Raw genomic sequence first — 17,764 nt, forward strand, 5'->3', positions numbered from 1 at the left:
AGGTGATAAGACTCGGCTGCAATACGGGGAAGAACATTTGCTTTGATGAACGAAAGAAGTGGACACGCAGATTGCATTGCTCGTATAAAGTGAGTGGTACATAAAGAAAGACCATAGACTACAGCTTCTCTCTCAAATATTACGAGCCTGTACTGAACATGCATTAAGTGCCCATATATGTAACAAACATGGATTGAAGGGGCTGTGTATACAAGACTGATTGTGGTGCCCCTGCTGTAACTAAACGCAATCAGGCGTCTGAGTGTACGCATTGCGAACGTACGAGCTATATAACCTGCACTGTTATATGGCAAAAGCTTCCCATACAATGCAAAAAGGTGCTGTCGTCCAGCACATGCCAGAGCACATATCCTGAAAGGTCGAATGCCTGAGAAAAACATGGAATCTTTGGCGACAAAGATCCGTCTCATTACACTGAACTGCTGGTCGCTGTCAAGTGAACTCCAACAACTTGCTCTATCCAGGCTTCTGCGATATCTACATGCACCGTTTGCTGCATTGCAGAAAACACGCATCAGGGATCGCCCTCCCATCAGTGTCGACAATTACACCATCTACTGCGGCGATTCTGATGAAAGGAAAATAGGAGGCTGCGCAGTAGCTGTTAGGAACGATTACAACAATCTGGTGGAGGAGTTTGGACCTACGTCGTCAAGATGCGCCTTTATACGATTGCGGGATCGCAGAGGGTTCAAACTCAGGCTCGTAAGTGTTCACGCACCTACGGAGACCGCACAGGATCACAACGAGGATGCGTTTTATGATGAACTCAATAGGTTGATATCCAAGATTCCAAGCTAACAGGCGGTAATTGTCGGAATTGATGCGAATGCAAAGATGGGACCTGAACAACAACCCGATGTGCATGGAAATGGTTCTATTCCATGAAGCAGACATCGGACAACGAAAATCGTCTGATAGACCATTTGCGAGCAGATATATCTCACCATTACATTGACGTTTAAGGGTAGTCATCGACGCCATCAGCTTACGTGGCAAGGGACAACCCCATTAACGCCAGAAGAGCAGCGAAAACGGAAGGTACCGACTCTTAAGCTTCAACTCGATTACGTTCCGAAGAAGAACATCGCTCTGTCAGACATGTGAAAATCTAGAGCTATCTGAGACGTCGATTCCGACCACCGCCGAGTTCTTCTGCCACCTTGCGCTACTTGAGCGAGCTATTGGTGACATCAGTCACTTTAGTCAGGAGAACCGTCTGGTGTGGTAAGGAGGTTGTGTCGTCAGCTGAAACGTGATAGTGAGAACGAGTGGAGGGCAAGAGAGAAGGAGTCCGAAAGGGCGTGAGAACACAAGAACTCAGAAAATCCTATGTTCTGCTAAAGCAGTAAAGCGGCAAGATCTAGAGGTGTTTGCTTGTCCTATACGCTGCTACACTACATATACCGCAGCGGTGCTCGCTGAAACGTTTGAGCAGAAGCGTGGAATACGACACCACTACAAACCTAGAAATCTCAATTAAAAATTTCCAAACCAACTATGTTTGTTTGCAATCGGTTCCTTAGAGGTTACTCAACTTTACTGTCCCATCATGGAACACTGTTTGAAAGAATGGATGAGAATGGAGAGTGAGTGTACTCGAAATTGTTTCGTTTTCGGTTAAAATTTGTATTTATACCCCAAATTCTGAAATGCATCTTCAGAATTTTTGACCTCACAGTTGCTATAATTCTTTCCTTTTTAACAAATATTCACTTCAATATGTTGAAAGCATTTCAGCAAGTAATCTCAATAATCTTTGAATTAATCGATAACTAGGTTGGTCCAGAAGTTTGTAGCGTTTTTATTTTGGATACTATTTTACAATTATTTGTGTATTGTTTGTTAAAGTGTATACAATATTCGAAAGAGCACTTTCAGCTGTGCAACACTATTGCAATTGGTTTTTTTCGAATTATTAAGTTATTCACGATTTTTCACGATTTTTGAGGGTCAAAAATGGAATATCCAAGAGGCAAAAATCAGCGACTTCGGCGCGTTTTGCGAGGTCACCCACTCTTTTCTTTGTTTCATGTTAATGTAGAGACACCACTTCTCGCATCCAGCAACATTTCCATAAAGAAATCTTTTTCTGTGACTGCCTGTTGCTCGACGTATATGACGCATATGACAAAGCGTCACTCGGCATTGTCATACTGTCTCCAGAAAGATGGCGTTCGATATCGGTACATCTGTCCAGATTTGTTTACGGAACACATATACACACCCACATGCAGTCGGCGTGAAATATATTGGAACGAGCTTAATGCTTAGATCTTCACGCCGAGCAAGACAGCTACCTTTTTGAATTTTTAAAGTCTTCAAGTTTTGAAACTGTTTTTGACAGCTCCTCATTCTTTTTCGCTTGATCGAATATGAGTAAAAATAATTGGTCTTGAAAAGTCATTTACAGTTACTTAGTTTTATCGTTTGTTTTGCTGTTAGGGGACCATTCAGCTTTTGGTTGGTTGGAGATTAGAGTTGTGCCTCATTTCTTCATATGTCTACATATGTTGTATGCTTAACTACCATTTTTGCAACTGCAATTGCGGCAGAATACGAAAAAAGCGGCTAGAAAGGAAGCTGTTCGTGCACAATTGAATGACGAAATGTGCCAAAAATCCACTACCTACTAATTGAAGTCTTCGAAGAAACACCGTGACAGCAGGAGAAACTACAAAACTAGTGGAAAAGGATTTATCAAGGATTACGACAATGAATGATGCTAGTCATTGCATACAGACATCTTTCTGGACTCATTATGAGCATGCCAACTAGGGCTTTGTCATACTTCGATTTCAAATATGATTGTCACCTTGAGCGAGAATATTGACTTTATCCATTTTCCTCATTTTTGAGCGTTTTCCTAGCATCTTAAAGTTGGGCTCTAGCATACGCTGATTACGAATAAAGACCAGCATTCTTAGTTCTGGGTCTTAAGAGTCCTTTTTTGCATAAAAGCAGCAATTTCACAATCTTTTACATATTGTTTTCGTAAGCATCGGGAAGTGGGAGGAGCTCTCGACCCGCGTATAAGGCAAAAATCACCTCTAGTCTGTGTGTCGGTCAAATCGGTAGTATTCTCTTGGGGTACGGGATGCCGTCGCGGTCCTTGGTATCGGCAGCGTCGTTCCGCGCGTCCTTGATCTGGTGGTTTCGGGTGGCTAGAGTCACTCCTAGTGAGCTTCAAGCGCAGGCTCTTATGAGTCCAGGGTGGGAGAGCTCCGTCCTTGAAAGGAACGGTTACGGTATCTATCAGCAGACTTGCAAAACCCATCACTTACATTTTACAAAGGAACCCACTGGATCGTCTCTATATTAAGTCTTCGCAATTTTTCTCATAAATTAGACATTTCCGCAAAAACTATTAACCCTATTTTCTCACACTGCCAACTGTATATTGTTCTCCCAAAATCTGAAAAAGGTAAGAAAGCAAAAACGGTTTTGTAATCCACGCTACCGTCCAAAGCGAGCAAATTTATATTTGAATTTAGCTTTGTAACCGGCGTAACCACTGCTAGAAAGCAGGACAGTGATTTGGAACGGGTCTTGCGGCATCACGTTGGCTGGTGATAGAACGCAGAAAGAGGGGTGGAAGGAATCTCACGGCGCTAGATTTATGCGCTGAGGTCACAACGCAGAAGAATTTGGTAGAACAGGTCAGGTTTCACAGCATTGCCAGCGCCAGAAAGCAGGAAGATGAGGTGGAGAGGGTTCCAAAGCGTCAGAATGGTGCGCCTATGCCTGAAAGAGGTGAGAAGGATCCCAGAGCATGCGATAGATGCGGGAAGAAATTGAAATGAACGGAATTACCGGTACACTAGTACCGTTCAATAGTTTTCAGCGAATCTGGAGCTAATTGAAACGGTATGAACTTTTTCACGGCTGTAACAATGCTTGAATAGCGTTTCATTCAAATCCAGATAGGCATATCCTTGCTTCAGAAACTAGATGCACACGCAAATAACTATTCAAGTAGTAGTTAACAGATTCTGTGAACTGCCGTAGGATTCTTACCTTGAGTATAATGATAACCTCGATGATAACCTTCATTTCGTATTAACAGATTATTTTATGCTAAATGTGGGAAAAAAGATGAAAAGTGTAATACTTCACATAATGTTTTAAATTGAAGTGATATCAAAGAAATATAGATGTGAAATCAATGTCGTATGCTCCTTGAATGTAAGCAGAAATGTCTCTTTACCAAAAAGGCCAAATCTTCCAACAGTTTTGATATTTTGGAAGAAAGATCGAGAAGAATTACTGTTAGAAACAAGAAAAAACAGCTTTAATTCTGAAAATAAACAGAATTAAAGAAACAAACTTGACGCTCAATGATAAATCAAAAATAACATAATATAGCAAATATTATTAAATACCACCATAGTGGATATTGATACAAAATGCTGCGAGTGAAACCAGCAAAGAAAACATTGTAAAAACCATTTCACGCCATTTCCTACTATTTTCTCACAATTTTGCTCATCGACAATGAAAAAGAACGGTTGAGTGTTCGATCTTTGTCGGAATTTTTCCTACTTTTTTCAAAATTGAAAACAACTAATACCGATTCAGCGTTCTAAAAGCATTTTTCACTATTTCCTACTTCCTACACACAATTTTACTCATTCACAGTGATTACAGACAATGAATAATTGGACCCTGGCCGGAATCTTGATTTTTTGCAAAACCGGAAAAAAATTAATGAGAAGAACATTTCACCGGCAGCTTTTCTAAAATTGTATTTAGAGCACTGCTCACCGCATACAGGTGTTTAGAGGTCATTTTAGCGATTAGAACCAGGCCCTGATTGGAAACTACTGCTGGACTGGTCGGATTTTAGTAGTTTGAAATAAATATTAATAACGGACTACAGAAGAGAACGGAGGAAGTCAAAGGTGGCTGCTTTCTGTGAAAGAAGATTTGCAATTTAAAATGGTTGAAACATTTTTTTTTCAGGGACCCCCCAGTTTTTTGCAAGCTAGTTGAGAAAAAGTTGAGAAGTTTGGCATTTTTTTTCAAAATTTTTCAACTAACTTTTAAGAGAAGCATCAAGGAAAACCCTTGAATGCAAATTTTAGTCTCTGTAGGTGTTCTAGTTCTCTCAAAAGCTAGTTGAGAAAAACTCCGAAAATTTGGAGCAAAATTCAGAATTTTCTCCACTAGGTTTCAAAAAAAAACTGCGAAAGCTAGAAGTTCCACGCTTTATAGCAATACAGAAGAAATCTTTCTCTTCAAATTGCAGCCAGCGTTTAGAGTTATTGAGTTCTTGACTCCTGTTGGTCTTTGAACAGGTCGAACGGGAGCCAGTCATCCTTCCATTTGCCCCGATCGTGTGTCAGAGTCGCCCAGTGGTTCCTCCTTTCGCTTGGAACAAGAAGAGCATCATAATTTTTTTCAAGGACTTCGTGAAAGAAATCTGACCAGCGGGTCAGCCGTCTTCCTATAGTGGGCTTAATATCGCGGGGAACCCAGTGGCTCACGGCTCTGGTCCAACTGTTGTCGTTAAAGCGCATCACGTGTGCGGCCCAACCTATTCTACTTTCCTTTGCAACCGCGGCGGCGTCTCTGATCTTCGATCGTTGACACGTGAAAGGGCTTCGAATCCCGTCATTCACTTGCGTGAAGTGGGATACTCCTAGCATCACTCTCTCAATTGCGCATTCAGTGACGCTCACCGCGTTTTCTTCCTGCTTGCGAAATGCGCATGCTTCCGTACGCATGTATGTCAAAGCGGGAAGTACAGTGGTGTTGACGAGATGAGCACGGAGACCGAGTGTTCTTGGTATTCTTCACTACATCCTCGATGCTCTTGTACGCTCCCCAAGCCGCTCGTCTCCTCCTGCCCAGCTCGGGGTTCAGGTCGTTCATCATGTTCAGTTCCCGACCCAGATAAACGTAGCTGGTGCACTTGGATATGTTCGTTCCGTTGAGCGTGTATGGGGCATCCGAGACCCATCCGTTACGGATGAATATCGTCTTTTGCAGATGAAGACCGATGCATCCAAATGTTTCGTCAAATTCGGTTAGCATTCGTTCCGCTTGACTGATGCTAGATGTTATTTGAACGATGTCATCAGCAGTGCGCAAATAGTTTAGCTGCCGACCACCACCTTCACTCTCCCTTTCCAACTGTTGCATTGCGTTCTCGAGGGTGGCTGTGAATATTTTGGGTGAGATTGTATCTCCCTGTCGGATCCCCTTCTTCACGTCAATGATGATATTCTTGTAAAATGGCGAAATTCCGGCCGTGAAGCTGCTGTACAACTCTCGGAGAACCTTTATGTACTGAGTAGGGACGCTTTGTTGTCGAAGGCTTCCATGACCGCTTCCGTCTCAAAGTCGAAATCGCTCGAAGTCGAAGTCGAGGTCGCTCAGGGTCGAAATCCTTTATCAAGTCGATCAAGATGAGACAGAGCGGCATTTTGTACTCGCGTGATACCCCGATGAGTTTCGGGACAGTGTTAATGTGGTCAGTCGTGCCGAATCCTTTTCAAAACCCTGCGTGCTCGCATGGCTGTCCTTCATCAAAGACTTCTTCAATCCTATTGAAGATCACTCTTGTAAAGAGTTTGTAGATGACGGACAGTAAGCAGATTGGGCGATAGTTGCCGATGTCATGTGGATTTCCCTTCTTATACAACAACACGGTCTTACACTGTTTAGGAACCTTGCACAGGTAACGTGTAAAGAGCCTCGTCAGGGTGTTGTTGAGTACTGGCGGAAGGTTCTTCAGGTGTTCTGGTCTTATTCTGTCGTTACCGGGTGCGTTACGATTTCTTACCGACATAACAGCATGTCGTACTTCGGATGGGATAATCTCTGGAATGACATATTCGTCTTCCCTCAGATGGTAAGGAGGCAAGTAGACATGGCTGTAGAAGAGATCAGAGTAGAAGTCGTAGATGATTTTCTCCATTTCCCTTCTCGATGCAATGGTTGTTCCCTTCGGGTTTCGTAGGGCAGTAATCATCGTCTTGCGACTGGCGAAGTCTCGACGGGCATAGCGGGTGCTTTTCCCCACCTCTGCAGCTTCAGCCAGCACTTCTGCTCTTCTCTCTTTAAGGTCTTCCTTTACCGTCTCTCTGCAAAGCCTTGCGAGCCTGGACGTGAGTTCTTGGTTCCCTGCGGCTCATGCTACTCCATGCTGGCGTATCAGCTCAAAAGTTTTAAGAGACAGGCGTCTCTTGGTGGTTTTGAAACTTTCAGCCTTCCTCGTGCAGTAGTGAAGGTGTTCAACGAGCCGGTCATATTCCTCGTTGTTGTCCATTGCGGAATCTTCCCAAAAGCCGGATAGCGTCTCTTCTCTCCGGGCAAACGAAAATCATCCTCAGAGGAGGCGATGGTCCGATCCTTTATAAAATTTTGGCACCACAGCGACATCCGTCAGACAAAACCTTTAACTGACGATAATATTGTCAATTTCATTACGGTACTCCCCACAGGGTGACTCCCACGTTCAGCGCAGAGAGGAGCGCTTCTGGAATTGCGAGTTCCTATGGATGGTCTTAGTTGTCATGATGAACTCGTAGGGCCTCTCCCCTGTTCATTCCATTGTAGGCCGTGGGTCCCGATGTGAAGTTCCTCAGGCGTTCTTCTTGGGCCAACTTTGGCGTTGCAATCGCCATTTATGACCTTGTAGAAGGCATGATCTTCTCGCTAGAACTTCTCCATGTTCAGATAGAAAGCTTCCACTTCTTCTTCTTCTTCGTAGCTTGATGTTGGAGCGTAAGCGACGAAGATAGTCAAAGCTGGGGCTAGACCACATCTTCTCGTCCGCAGACGCCCGACTCGGGTCGTAAGTTGTTCGAAAGAGTCGGCGTTTGTTGTCATAATCTTGTTGACGAGGAGGCCAACTCCACCAACACCTCTACTGTCGCATGTTCCTAAGAACAGTTCTTCTCCAGATTCATATACGGCGTTGAGAGGGTTATGTCGTCTCGTCTCGGTCAGTCCGATGACGTCGTACTTAATCTTCTTGGTTTGCATGATCAGATCTTCGATGGTCGCTTCCGATGCCAGCGTACGTGCGTTATAAGTACAGACCGTCATTCTAGTCCTTTTCCGTTCCGGTGGCCTACATGACTCCTGCAACTCCGTCTTTCCTGACCTTACCGTATCAGGCTTTCTTCCGGCATCAGGAGACTCTTTTCTATTACTGTGACACGCGTAAAATTTTAAAAACCATGGGCACGTTGCAAGTCTCTAGTCGCATGAGTTTTTGGGAGAATGCTGCGTTCTTCCGGAGTGGACATGTGGAGCTTATTTGTTGGAGGCGACTCCAAACCACCTCCCTTGCACCTCCCAGTCACTTGATTGCAGGCTTTTGGACGCTTTTGGTCCGCGATCAGCCCCCTATCCGCCACCCAGGGACGCGCCACGTACCATCGCGACTAATCTGCTGCGATCACTCTAGTGAGCGAGATCCGTGTACAGCCAGCTTTATCGCATTAAATTCACTTTGAGCGTCCATATTCAGAAACCTGTGAAACCTACTTTATAACAATTTAATCCCTTATTACGCCTGTAGATCTTTTTTGTCGCTCAGTACCGGCATCGAAATTGCTTTCTCAAATGATACTAATAAATTCGTCACTGTCGGATGAGAAATGCAAAAATCCCACTTTTGTCGGGGATTGATCTCTGACCGCTGCAATAAAAACACCGACACATCAAATCGCGCCTTCAAATACTAGTGATGGACAAAGTGCTTTTCTATAGAGTACGTAATACATTTTATTGGTTGTAATGAAGGAAAGCGGAAGCAATAATCGAGCAATGAAAGAAGTGAAGTTTGCCTCCTACGACCTCTTCGTACACAATACGAAGTTACCTCTGGCTTGTTCCATTTCTTGTGAATAAAATAATGACGCAGAAGTTTGTAGTGCTTAGATTTGATGGTTAAGACAGCATGTTAAATTCTTAAGAGAATCAAGATTTTTATTTAGCCACGTGCCATTAAAACACTTTGCTTCCTATTTCATTATTTTCACAACTTCTGCTGTATTATTTATAATGTACTATAGTTAATTCGTTATTTGATGGTTTGCCCTCAAATTGACAGCTGACTGTGGATATCAGATATTCATTCGTTTCGACTCTTCCTCTCATACTCAATATTTTCATTTTTTCGCGAAATTTTCTTGATCAACTCTCTTTAAAACAAGATCGCAAGGGTTTGTTCAGAACGCATTGTATAATTCACACTCTTTTTCTTGTCTTCGCACTCACGACATCTGGTATTTATCCTAATTTCAATGTCCTTTTTCGTTTAGTGTTTTCTCAAGCTAGGCACAGCCCAAAAATTGTGAAATTATGTCAGCAAAATCTCTAAAGAAATACTTCACGCCATCTATCTTTCTAACATCTCGCATCCCTTAACATGTGCATTTAAAATCGACTGTCCCTCGTCTTTTTCTTCTTGCTCTCTTTATTTTTCTTCTCTTTTGCCTTGTTGCCTTTGCCCCCTTTTGCCCTCCTGCTCTGACACCCTTCTTACGACCTCCCTCCCTGCATTTGAGAAATTCTCAACGCATTCTTGACCCTGCTCATTGATTCTTCGTCGCGAAAAAATTTGACAACCATTCCTAGCAGGGAGTATTACCTGATTGTGATCGTCTGATAGTTGCATCTGCACCAAATAATACACCTGTAAGTTCTGACCTGCGCTGGAATTGAAAGGTGGAAACTGCACATTGCATTACTTACCTACTTAGATGGCCCGTCTTCACCGCACCTGCAGGCCTCAGCATCTTTTCCACTCGTTTCGTCCTCACAGTAAGGCAAAGGCATGTTGGCAACGTGCCCGCCCTCACAGTAAACGTTCTTTATAAACTGTTTCTTCTTTCTTTTTATTCCCAGTCCTATTCTCTTTCCTGCTTCGTTCAGTTTTTTGATCATCGTTTCTGTTTCACTGGTACTTCTCGAAAAGGGAGCGATGTCCGCAGAAAGAAAGGTGGAAAGGAATCTTCCATCAACACGTATGCCCCTTTCTTCCCAATCAAGTGATTTCATTATCCATTGTAGTACCGCCGTTCCAATAGATTTGCTGAGGGGGCAGTGGAAAGGTTGCATCGTAGTTTTGCATCGATCGTAGCAATTGGCTCGTGTCCTCAGACACGACGCGTACACACCTTCATCGACCAGCGCTGATAGTACTGCATTCGTTTCTATGCTCTCCGAAGCTTTCTCATAGTCGACGAAGGTTAAAAAAAGGGGCAGACGGTATTCCTGGCAAACCCCTATGACCCTCGACACGGTCTGGATGTCGGTCATACAGCTGAAACACTGACGAAATCCAGCTTGTTCTTTAGGGTGGGCTTAAACCAGTGTCCTAGATATGCGCGTGAGAATTATTTTGGTGGATACTTTATACAAGACGCTCAGCATGCATAGCGGACGGTGGTTCCGAACGTTCTCCACCTTTCTTATGAATAAGAATAGGTTTGCGAGGACTTCCACTGCCCTGCGATTTTTTCTTCCTGAAGATAGGATGTCATGTAGTCCGCTAGAATTACATGAAGCGGATGACCACCAGCCTAGAGAAAGTCTAGTGATGTAAAATCAGGTCCGGGAGCTGTGCCAGATTTCATGCTCGTGAGTATGCTAGAGTGGCATGTAGGCTTTTCCCCATACTGAGCTAGTCTGCTAAGACGAGCTTAGCTTTCGCCACTGGTCGTCACCAACCTACATAGATCAGAGTGCGACCTTGCGACATTTTGCCTTGTCAAGACGGTGGTGAATCTTAGCACTGGTTTACTCCTAGCTAGGTTTCCAATTCCGATAACCCGGAATGTCGGTGGTGTCGAACTACTTCTCAGCTCGGGAAACCCTACCAGAGGACGAACCTCCGTTGTGCATCGCAGTTCGGCGCCCAGAGTCACTTCCACGCCACTACGAAACGGTAAACCGTTGTGGAGGATTTGAAAGCATTATTTGAAGTAGTATTAGATATTCTCATCCTAATCTACAGGAGTTAAGATAGAATGATGTGCAAACATGAAACTGCGTGAACATCATCCTCGTAGTGATCAAGTTAAGGTTCTACGTCAGATCACGTGATCTTTTAGTTACTATATGAACAGCGGTTTGCATGTTTCCAATTTCTGAAGGAAGGGTGTTAGCATAAGACAGACATGCAGACAATAGACATGCGAGCGAACACAAATGGATGGAACGCAACACATGCACTTATCACGGCTATGATCCCCAACAGTCGACATAGAAAAGCATGATAGTGCTAAATAACTTAAAATTCATCGTCGTAAAAATAAGGATACAAAGATTATTTCATTTATGAAATCGAAGGGCGGGTATGGGCCAATAATGAAGTAGACCCAACCATCGTCTATAGAAGATTCCGTGTTGCGGCCTTCGCTGTTGTCTCAAAATTGTACATGGGATCAGGGAGAAAGGAAAGGAAGCCAGGAATTCCAGAAAAGCCACAAAGAAAAGAAATAAAACAATTATTAGCCAGGAGTTTTTGCATTGCTAGCTGTATATTGGAAGATACAGCAATATAGAGCATCGGAGTGACTGGCTCTGGGACTTCTTTTCGACTAGTCACCTGACATATCGAAGTGGGACCATACAAGCGGCAACCATGCACTCATTTGCGGGCCTTCACGGGTCATTGCAGAGAGTTGAGAGAAGCTGAGAAAAGACCAAGTCGATGAGGATTGGAAAAAGAAATAACGCGAAGAGTAGCCTGCGAACAAACAATGTGTGAAAAATGGTTCAGCACTATTGACCAAATACATGTCATTTATAAATTCATCAAGTCTCGAGATAGTATAAGACGCCTCTTTGTCTCAACTCCATCGATTTGAAACGGCTTTCGATTCAGTTGAGACGGAAGAGGTCATTGAAGCTCTGAACAACTAATATTTCAAAATAGTTTGTAACTACGCAGAATTTTCGCGACAGGAATTTCGCCATCCAGGAGATAAACCACTTCATCTCCGCTTCTCTAATAACGTCGTACTTATAACGTCAAGCGTCAGCTAGGGCAAATAAGCAAACTATTCGACAAAATGCACAGAAAGATCGATCTGCTGTCGGGTCTGGAAACGACGATGCTCATGGGAAACGATTTGGTTTTTCACGGCGGCTTCATGCTCAGAAAAAGAACATAACCGATTGCACCGCCAGTGTTTATCTGCACAGAAAAATGAAGCGGATAAAAACAGACCTTCTGGCTGAGAAATAGGAAGCGAGCAGCTGTGTTACATACTAGAGCACCGAGTATGCAGCAAAGCAGATTGAAAACATCAGGATCTCTGCCCACCTTTATGAAATCACCGCTTTCCCAGCTTTGACCCACACTATAGGAAAACTTCGCGACATTAAGGAAGATCCGGTTAAAGTTACCGAACGCTCCACCGATAGGATGATACTGAGAGTATCCCTTTATGCATAGCTGAAAGAGGAGATTTGGGGTTTTCTGTACCAGCGAAGAAAGATTAGGGGCATTGTCTCATTAGCCAAGATTAGGTAGACCAAACATGTGGGGCACATCGACGACAATCTTTTGACAGCAACCGTGAGCTACAAGGTTCGACGGAAAAGGACATTAAAAGAGGACTCCCGAAGTATGTTTCACAAAATCTTCCAAAACAGATTTCCTAATACAGCAGAACTGAAAGATCATCGTACGCAACGGCGACAAATAGAAGCATTACTGAGAGGAGATCAGACTATAGGTGATAAATTGTCCGCAGAATTTGCCCGATGAATATCACCACCTTAATGCAAAATAAATCGGAGAACCAAAACTTTAACGGTTACAGTCCTCAGAAATCTAAGAAAGAAACAACTTTGTTCAGTCATTGTGCTAAAGTTTACGATATACAAAACCGTTACTACTGTAACAAAATCCGTCTCCGACGGATCCTCGCAAACCGGCGGAATCGTTGGGAGTGGGCAAAATTAGATTCTAAAAGCATCATTCAAAAGTAGATGAGTTGCTGATTTTACGTATACTACCAGAATTTAGTTATAACAAGGGTGTGAGCTGAAAAAAGGCGAAGTTTCCCCAACCTTTGTCAATTACTTTCACACCTCCGCAATCGTGCCATTGGTATATACTCCATTGAAGGAAAAGGTGCTTGTAGGATTCGCGATTTTTTCTCAGAATTGGACAAATTGTTTGGTACATTCGCAATCAGGAGGGTATTCAGAACATTTTGGCACTCCGCATCATATGAAGGTTAGAAATTTCGATCGTCTTCCTAAAGGCATCACTCCACGAATCTGAGGTGGTACGGATTTCAGGTGGAGTATTCGTATACGGGTTGGGAGACTACGGAGAGGGGGGTGATTCCGTCCATTTTTTCCTAATTGCCGTAAAAAAAACGGCCCGGAAGATACGGCTTCAGGCGTTCTGGCGCACTATTTTCTACAAGGAGTTGGACTGGAGCGCGCCAGCCTTGTGCGGCACCGCATCTTCCTGGCCGTTTTTTACGGCAATTAGGAAGAAATGGACGGAATCACTCCCCTCTCCATAGTCTCCCGTCCCGTATACGAATACTCCACCTGAAATCTGGACCACCTCAAATTCGTGGGGTGATGCCTTTAAATTGACGAAAGTGCTACATTGAAAGTTTAGTAAAAAGGTATACATTTCTAGGTGTAAAAAGCCTGCTCGGAACGTATCTAAGCGAGCTGTTTTTTCTGTTCTTTTTTCTCCTTTTAACGTTTGTTCTTGATTACAGTTCAAATAGTAAGTTTCCGTTTTTGGAAGTGTTTAGTTTTTTCGTTGTCAGACTGACAACTATATTTCATCTCGTTATTTGTTCTAATCCTTGAGCGACTGCCAATGGCCTACGGTGGACTTTAATTCCCGTGACTCGGTATTTGCTCAAGACTCTCCTGTGTTTACAAGATGTGATCTAGGCGCTTACTTAGGATTTCAGCTAGTCTTGGTTCTCGAGCGTCCAAATTGGAGAAATATCAGAACTATGCATGTCAAATCATCACTGTTGTCTTTATGAGTGGGAACTGTTTCGAATTGTCGTCACCGTTCACTTATATTCAAATGTAGTGGTGTCTATGTAGCGCGAAATTGCCAGAGCAGTCGCCTAGCGGAAGTGTGTGATGCCTGCCAGATCATGTCTGAGCCGCGATAACCATTCCATGCATGTTATATAAGTGGACGGAGTTAGGTGTGAAACTTTAAAACCTTGCAAATCAAAGTATGCATCGAAAGGGCAACTCGCAATAACCCGAGAAGAACTGACTATTTCAAGTAGGAAAATAATGCTAAGAGGTTGCAAAAATCACATTTCTTGCGAAAACGGTTGAAATGTCCTCCAATTTGGACACTTCAGAACCACAACCAGCTGCCATCTTATGTAAGCACCTTGTAGACCAGATCTTGTAAAGAATAGAGTCATGAGCAAGTACCTAGTCGCGACAATTAGGCGTTCACTGTTCATTGACAGTCGCTAAAGGTATTTATGTTTTCTTGTTATGCCAACGAGGTTTAGGTGAAACTTTTTTGTTGGCCTGACGTTTCGACAAACTCGTCTTTTTCAAAGGCCTGAAAATGGTTCGAGGTCTTTGATACCATGCATATCCCATCAAACTCCTCCTCTCTCCTCGCCAACCCCCGATATTGTTCCAAGTACACCACGCAAGACCTTAAAAGGAAACCGACTAGCGGGGTGGGTAAATCACCGCGTTCTTAAAGATTGTCACCAAGGCAAATGAGCTCTACGCACTGTGCAGTATCCTTAAGTACTGGTGTCTGGATAACGTTAAGGAACTGCATGTGGGGCAATCTTGTAGCTCACAGAGTGTTACGAACAGCAAGAGTCATTGGTAATTGATAAGCACTCATTTTTGTTATTCATGGACGGATTCCTGATGGAAATCCAGAATGCTTCCAAAGCCTTCCTAGCAGATATTTCTTTCTCGTGCGCTAATATCGTACACTTTATTTCAAACTCATTTCCATCATGCTTATCATTTTTGTGTGCGTTTGAAATAAAGTGTACGATATTAGCGCACGAGAAAGAAATATCTGCTAGGAAGGCATTTGAAGCATTCCGGATTTCCGTCAGGAATCCGTTCATGAATAGCAAAAATGAGTGCTTATCAATTACCAATGACTTGTTGCCGTTCGTAACACTCTGTGAGCTATATGATTGCCCCATATGCAGTTCTTTAACGTTATCCAGACACCAGTACATAAGGATACCGCACAGTGCGTAGATCTCATTCGCCTTGGTGACAATCTTTAAGAACGCGGTGGTTTACCCACCCCGCTAGTCGGTTTCCTTTTAAGGTCTTGCGTGGTGTACTTGGAACAATATCGGGGGTTGGCGAGGAGAGAGGAGGAGTTTGATGGGATATGCATGGTATCAAAGACCTCGAACCATTTTCAGGCCTTTGAAAAAGACGAGTTTGTCGAAACGTCAGGCCAACAAAAAAGTTTCACCTAAACCTCGTTGGCATAACAAGAAAACATAAATACCTTTAGCGACTGTCAATGAACAGTGAACGCCTAATTGTCGCGACTAGGTACTTGCTCATGACTCTATTCTTTACAAGATCTGGTCTACAAGGTGCTTACATAAGATGGCAGCTGGTTGTGGTTCTGAAGTGTCCAAATTGGAGGACATTTCAACCGTTTTCGCAAGAAATGTGATTTTTGCAACCTCTTAGCATTATTTTCCTACTTGAAATAGTCAGTTCTTCTCGGGTTATTGCGAGTTGCCCTTTCGATGCATACTTTGATTTGCAAGGTTTTAAAGTTTCACACCTAACTCCGTCCACTTATATAACATGCATGGAATGGTTATCGCGGCTCAGACATGATCTGGCAGGCATCACACACTTCCGCTAGGCGACTGCTCTGGCAATTTCGCGCTACATAGACACCACTACATTTGAATATAAGTGAACGGTGACGACAATTCGAAACAGTTCCCACTCATAAAGACAACAGTGATGATTTGACATGCATAGTTCTGATATTTCTCCAATTTGGACGCTCGAGAACCAAGACTAGCTGAAATCCTAAGTAAGCGCCTAGATCACATCTTGTAAACACAGGAGAGTCTTGAGCAAATACCGAGTCACGGGAATTAAAGTCCACCGTAGGCCATTGGCAGTCGCTCAAGGATTAGAACAAATAACGAGATGAAATATAGTTGTCAGTCTGACAACGAAAAAACTAAACACTTCCAAAAACGGAAACTTACTATTTGAACTGTAATCAAGAACAAACGTTAAAAGGAGAAAAAAGAACAGAAAAAACAGCTCGCTTAGATACGTTCCGAGCAGGCTTTTTACACCTAGAAATGTATACCTTTTTACTAAACTTTCAATGTAGCACTTTCGTCAATTTAAAGGCATCACCCCACGAATTTGAGGTGGTCCAGATTTCAGGTGGAGTATTCGTATACGGGACGGGAGACTATGGAGAGGGGAGTGATTCCGTCCATTTCTTCCTAATTGCCGTAAAAAACGGCCAGGAAGATGCGGTGCCGCACAAGGCTGGCGCGCTCCAGTCCAACTCCTTGTAGAAAATAGTGCGCCAGAACGCCTGAAGCCGTATCTTCCGGGCCGTTTTTTTTACGGCAATTAGGAAAAAATGGACGGAATCACCCCCCCTCTCCGTAGTCTCCCAACCCGTATACGAATACTCCACCTGAAATCCGTACCACCTCAGATTCGTGGAGTGATGCCTTTAGGAAGACGATCGAAATTTCTAACCTTCATATGATGCGGAGTGCCAAAATGTTCTGAATACCCTCCTGATTGCGAATGTACCAAACAATTTGTCCAATTCTGAGAAAAAATCGCGAATCCTACAAGCACCTTTTCCTTCAATGGAGTATATACCAATGGCACGATTGCGGAGGTGTGAAAGTAATTGACAAAGGTTGGGGAAACTTCGCCTTTTTTCAGCTCACACCCTTGTTATAACTAAATTCTGGTAGTATACGTAAAATCAGCAACTCATCTACTTTTGAATGATGCTTTTAGAATCTAATTTTGCCCACTCCCAACGATTCCGCCGGTTTGCGACGGATTTTGGAACAGAAGTTTGTGCCGGTGTTGGTGGATGTTGTCGGTTGAAGTGTAAGCTCCACAAAGATTCAGATATGATTTAGAAGAATCAGATTTTCCAAGAAGTTCCTTATATATTGTGATGCTGTGTGCACCAAGCAGTGGCCAGGGAACAACTTTCTGTTATAGGGTTTTCATCACAAGCTCACGAAGCAAGAGCTAAAGTATGTGTTTGGCGTTGACGAACATCATCAGGTTAGAAAACTGAATTAAACGATTGCCTTGCAGTTGTAACGTGTTTTGAAGAATTTTAGGTTCCGAAATACCAGGTGATTAACACCAGAAGGGTGCGGAAAGAGGAAGGAGGGCTTCAGATACGGTTTTCTGCCTGGGATGATGACTTTGTGCTCGACCTAAAACCTTATCGCCTTGTTAGCCCTCATATAGTGAGAAATTTTACTTAATATTGCTCAGCGTTGGCTTTCTCATCCGGACAACCGCCATGAGCAAGGTGCAAGCCAAGTGCTAGGCGCGGAGCCGTCACCAGCGCCAACGCCAACTGTAGTAGATACTCCCCAGCATTGCCTAGTGTTGTTGCGTTGCGAGACATTGAAAAGGAATCGTAGCTAAGCGAGATTTAGACATGTGAAAAAGCAAGAATTTGATTTTTTTTAAGGCAAAAATTCAACGCAACTAAGGCTCTGGATAAGTTTTGAACTACATA

General features: G+C 43.3%; 8 protein-coding genes across 10 annotated transcripts; 2 read left to right on the plus strand and 6 right to left on the minus strand.

Annotated features, from left to right (window-relative positions):
• Positions 1-384: 384 nt before the first annotated feature.
• Positions 385-1,128, plus strand: RB195_024377 (uncharacterized protein; the record flags this gene model as incomplete). Of its 2 annotated transcripts, XM_064212126.1 has the most annotated exons (2): positions 385-726; positions 988-1,128. In XM_064212126.1, 2 exons carry the CDS (start codon positions 385-387, stop codon positions 1,126-1,128), a joined length of 483 nt encoding a protein of 160 aa, XP_064068006.1. The 2 variants fall into 2 exon arrangements, with proteins under 2 accessions (XP_064068006.1, XP_064068007.1); XM_064212125.1 differs by lacking the exon at positions 988-1,128 and having other exon boundaries at positions 385-822.
• A 4,154-nt stretch (positions 1,129-5,282) lies between these two features.
• Positions 5,283-5,669, minus strand: RB195_024378 (uncharacterized protein; the record flags this gene model as incomplete). Its single annotated transcript, XM_064212127.1, has 1 exon — positions 5,283-5,669. The coding sequence occupies one exon, from the start codon at positions 5,667-5,669 to the stop codon at positions 5,283-5,285; it is 387 nt and encodes a 128-aa protein (XP_064068008.1).
• Positions 5,670-5,688: 19 nt separating this feature from the next.
• On the minus strand, positions 5,689-6,165 carry RB195_024379 (uncharacterized protein; the record flags this gene model as incomplete). The annotated part of the gene is made up of 1 exon (XM_064212128.1): positions 5,689-6,165. The coding sequence occupies one exon, from the start codon at positions 6,163-6,165 to the stop codon at positions 5,689-5,691; it is 477 nt and encodes a 158-aa protein (XP_064068010.1).
• RB195_024380 (uncharacterized protein) lies at positions 5,689-7,294 on the minus strand (the record flags this gene model as incomplete). The annotated part of the gene is made up of 3 exons (XM_064212129.1): positions 5,689-6,283; positions 6,525-7,127; positions 7,203-7,294. The coding sequence occupies 3 exons, from the start codon at positions 7,292-7,294 to the stop codon at positions 5,689-5,691; spliced, it is 1,290 nt and encodes a 429-aa protein (XP_064068009.1).
• RB195_024381 (uncharacterized protein) lies at positions 6,518-6,997 on the minus strand (the record flags this gene model as incomplete). The annotated part of the gene is made up of 1 exon (XM_064212130.1): positions 6,518-6,997. The coding sequence occupies one exon, from the start codon at positions 6,995-6,997 to the stop codon at positions 6,518-6,520; it is 480 nt and encodes a 159-aa protein (XP_064068011.1).
• Positions 7,295-7,683: 389 nt separating the features above from the next.
• RB195_024382 (uncharacterized protein) lies at positions 7,684-8,076 on the minus strand (the record flags this gene model as incomplete). The annotated part of the gene is made up of 1 exon (XM_064212131.1): positions 7,684-8,076. The coding sequence occupies one exon, from the start codon at positions 8,074-8,076 to the stop codon at positions 7,684-7,686; it is 393 nt and encodes a 130-aa protein (XP_064068012.1).
• A 1,656-nt stretch (positions 8,077-9,732) lies between these two features.
• On the minus strand, positions 9,733-10,299 carry RB195_024383 (uncharacterized protein; the record flags this gene model as incomplete). The annotated part of the gene is made up of 1 exon (XM_064212132.1): positions 9,733-10,299. One exon carries the CDS (start codon positions 10,297-10,299, stop codon positions 9,733-9,735), a length of 567 nt encoding a protein of 188 aa, XP_064068013.1.
• A 517-nt stretch (positions 10,300-10,816) lies between these two features.
• On the plus strand, positions 10,817-17,737 carry RB195_024384 (uncharacterized protein; the record flags this gene model as incomplete). Of its 2 annotated transcripts, XM_064212133.1 has the most annotated exons (4): positions 10,817-10,927; positions 17,230-17,295; positions 17,355-17,486; positions 17,717-17,737. In XM_064212133.1, 4 exons carry the CDS (start codon positions 10,817-10,819, stop codon positions 17,735-17,737), a joined length of 330 nt encoding a protein of 109 aa, XP_064068014.1. The 2 variants fall into 2 exon arrangements, with proteins under 2 accessions (XP_064068014.1, XP_064068015.1); XM_064212134.1 differs by lacking the exon at positions 17,717-17,737 and having other exon boundaries at positions 17,355-17,504.
• Between the last annotated feature and the right edge of the window lie 27 nt (positions 17,738-17,764).

The sequence above is a fragment of the Necator americanus genome, chromosome X (assembly GCF_031761385.1).
Source record: "Necator americanus strain Aroian chromosome X, whole genome shotgun sequence".
NCBI classification, from domain to species: Eukaryota; Metazoa; Nematoda; class Chromadorea; order Rhabditida; family Ancylostomatidae; genus Necator; species Necator americanus.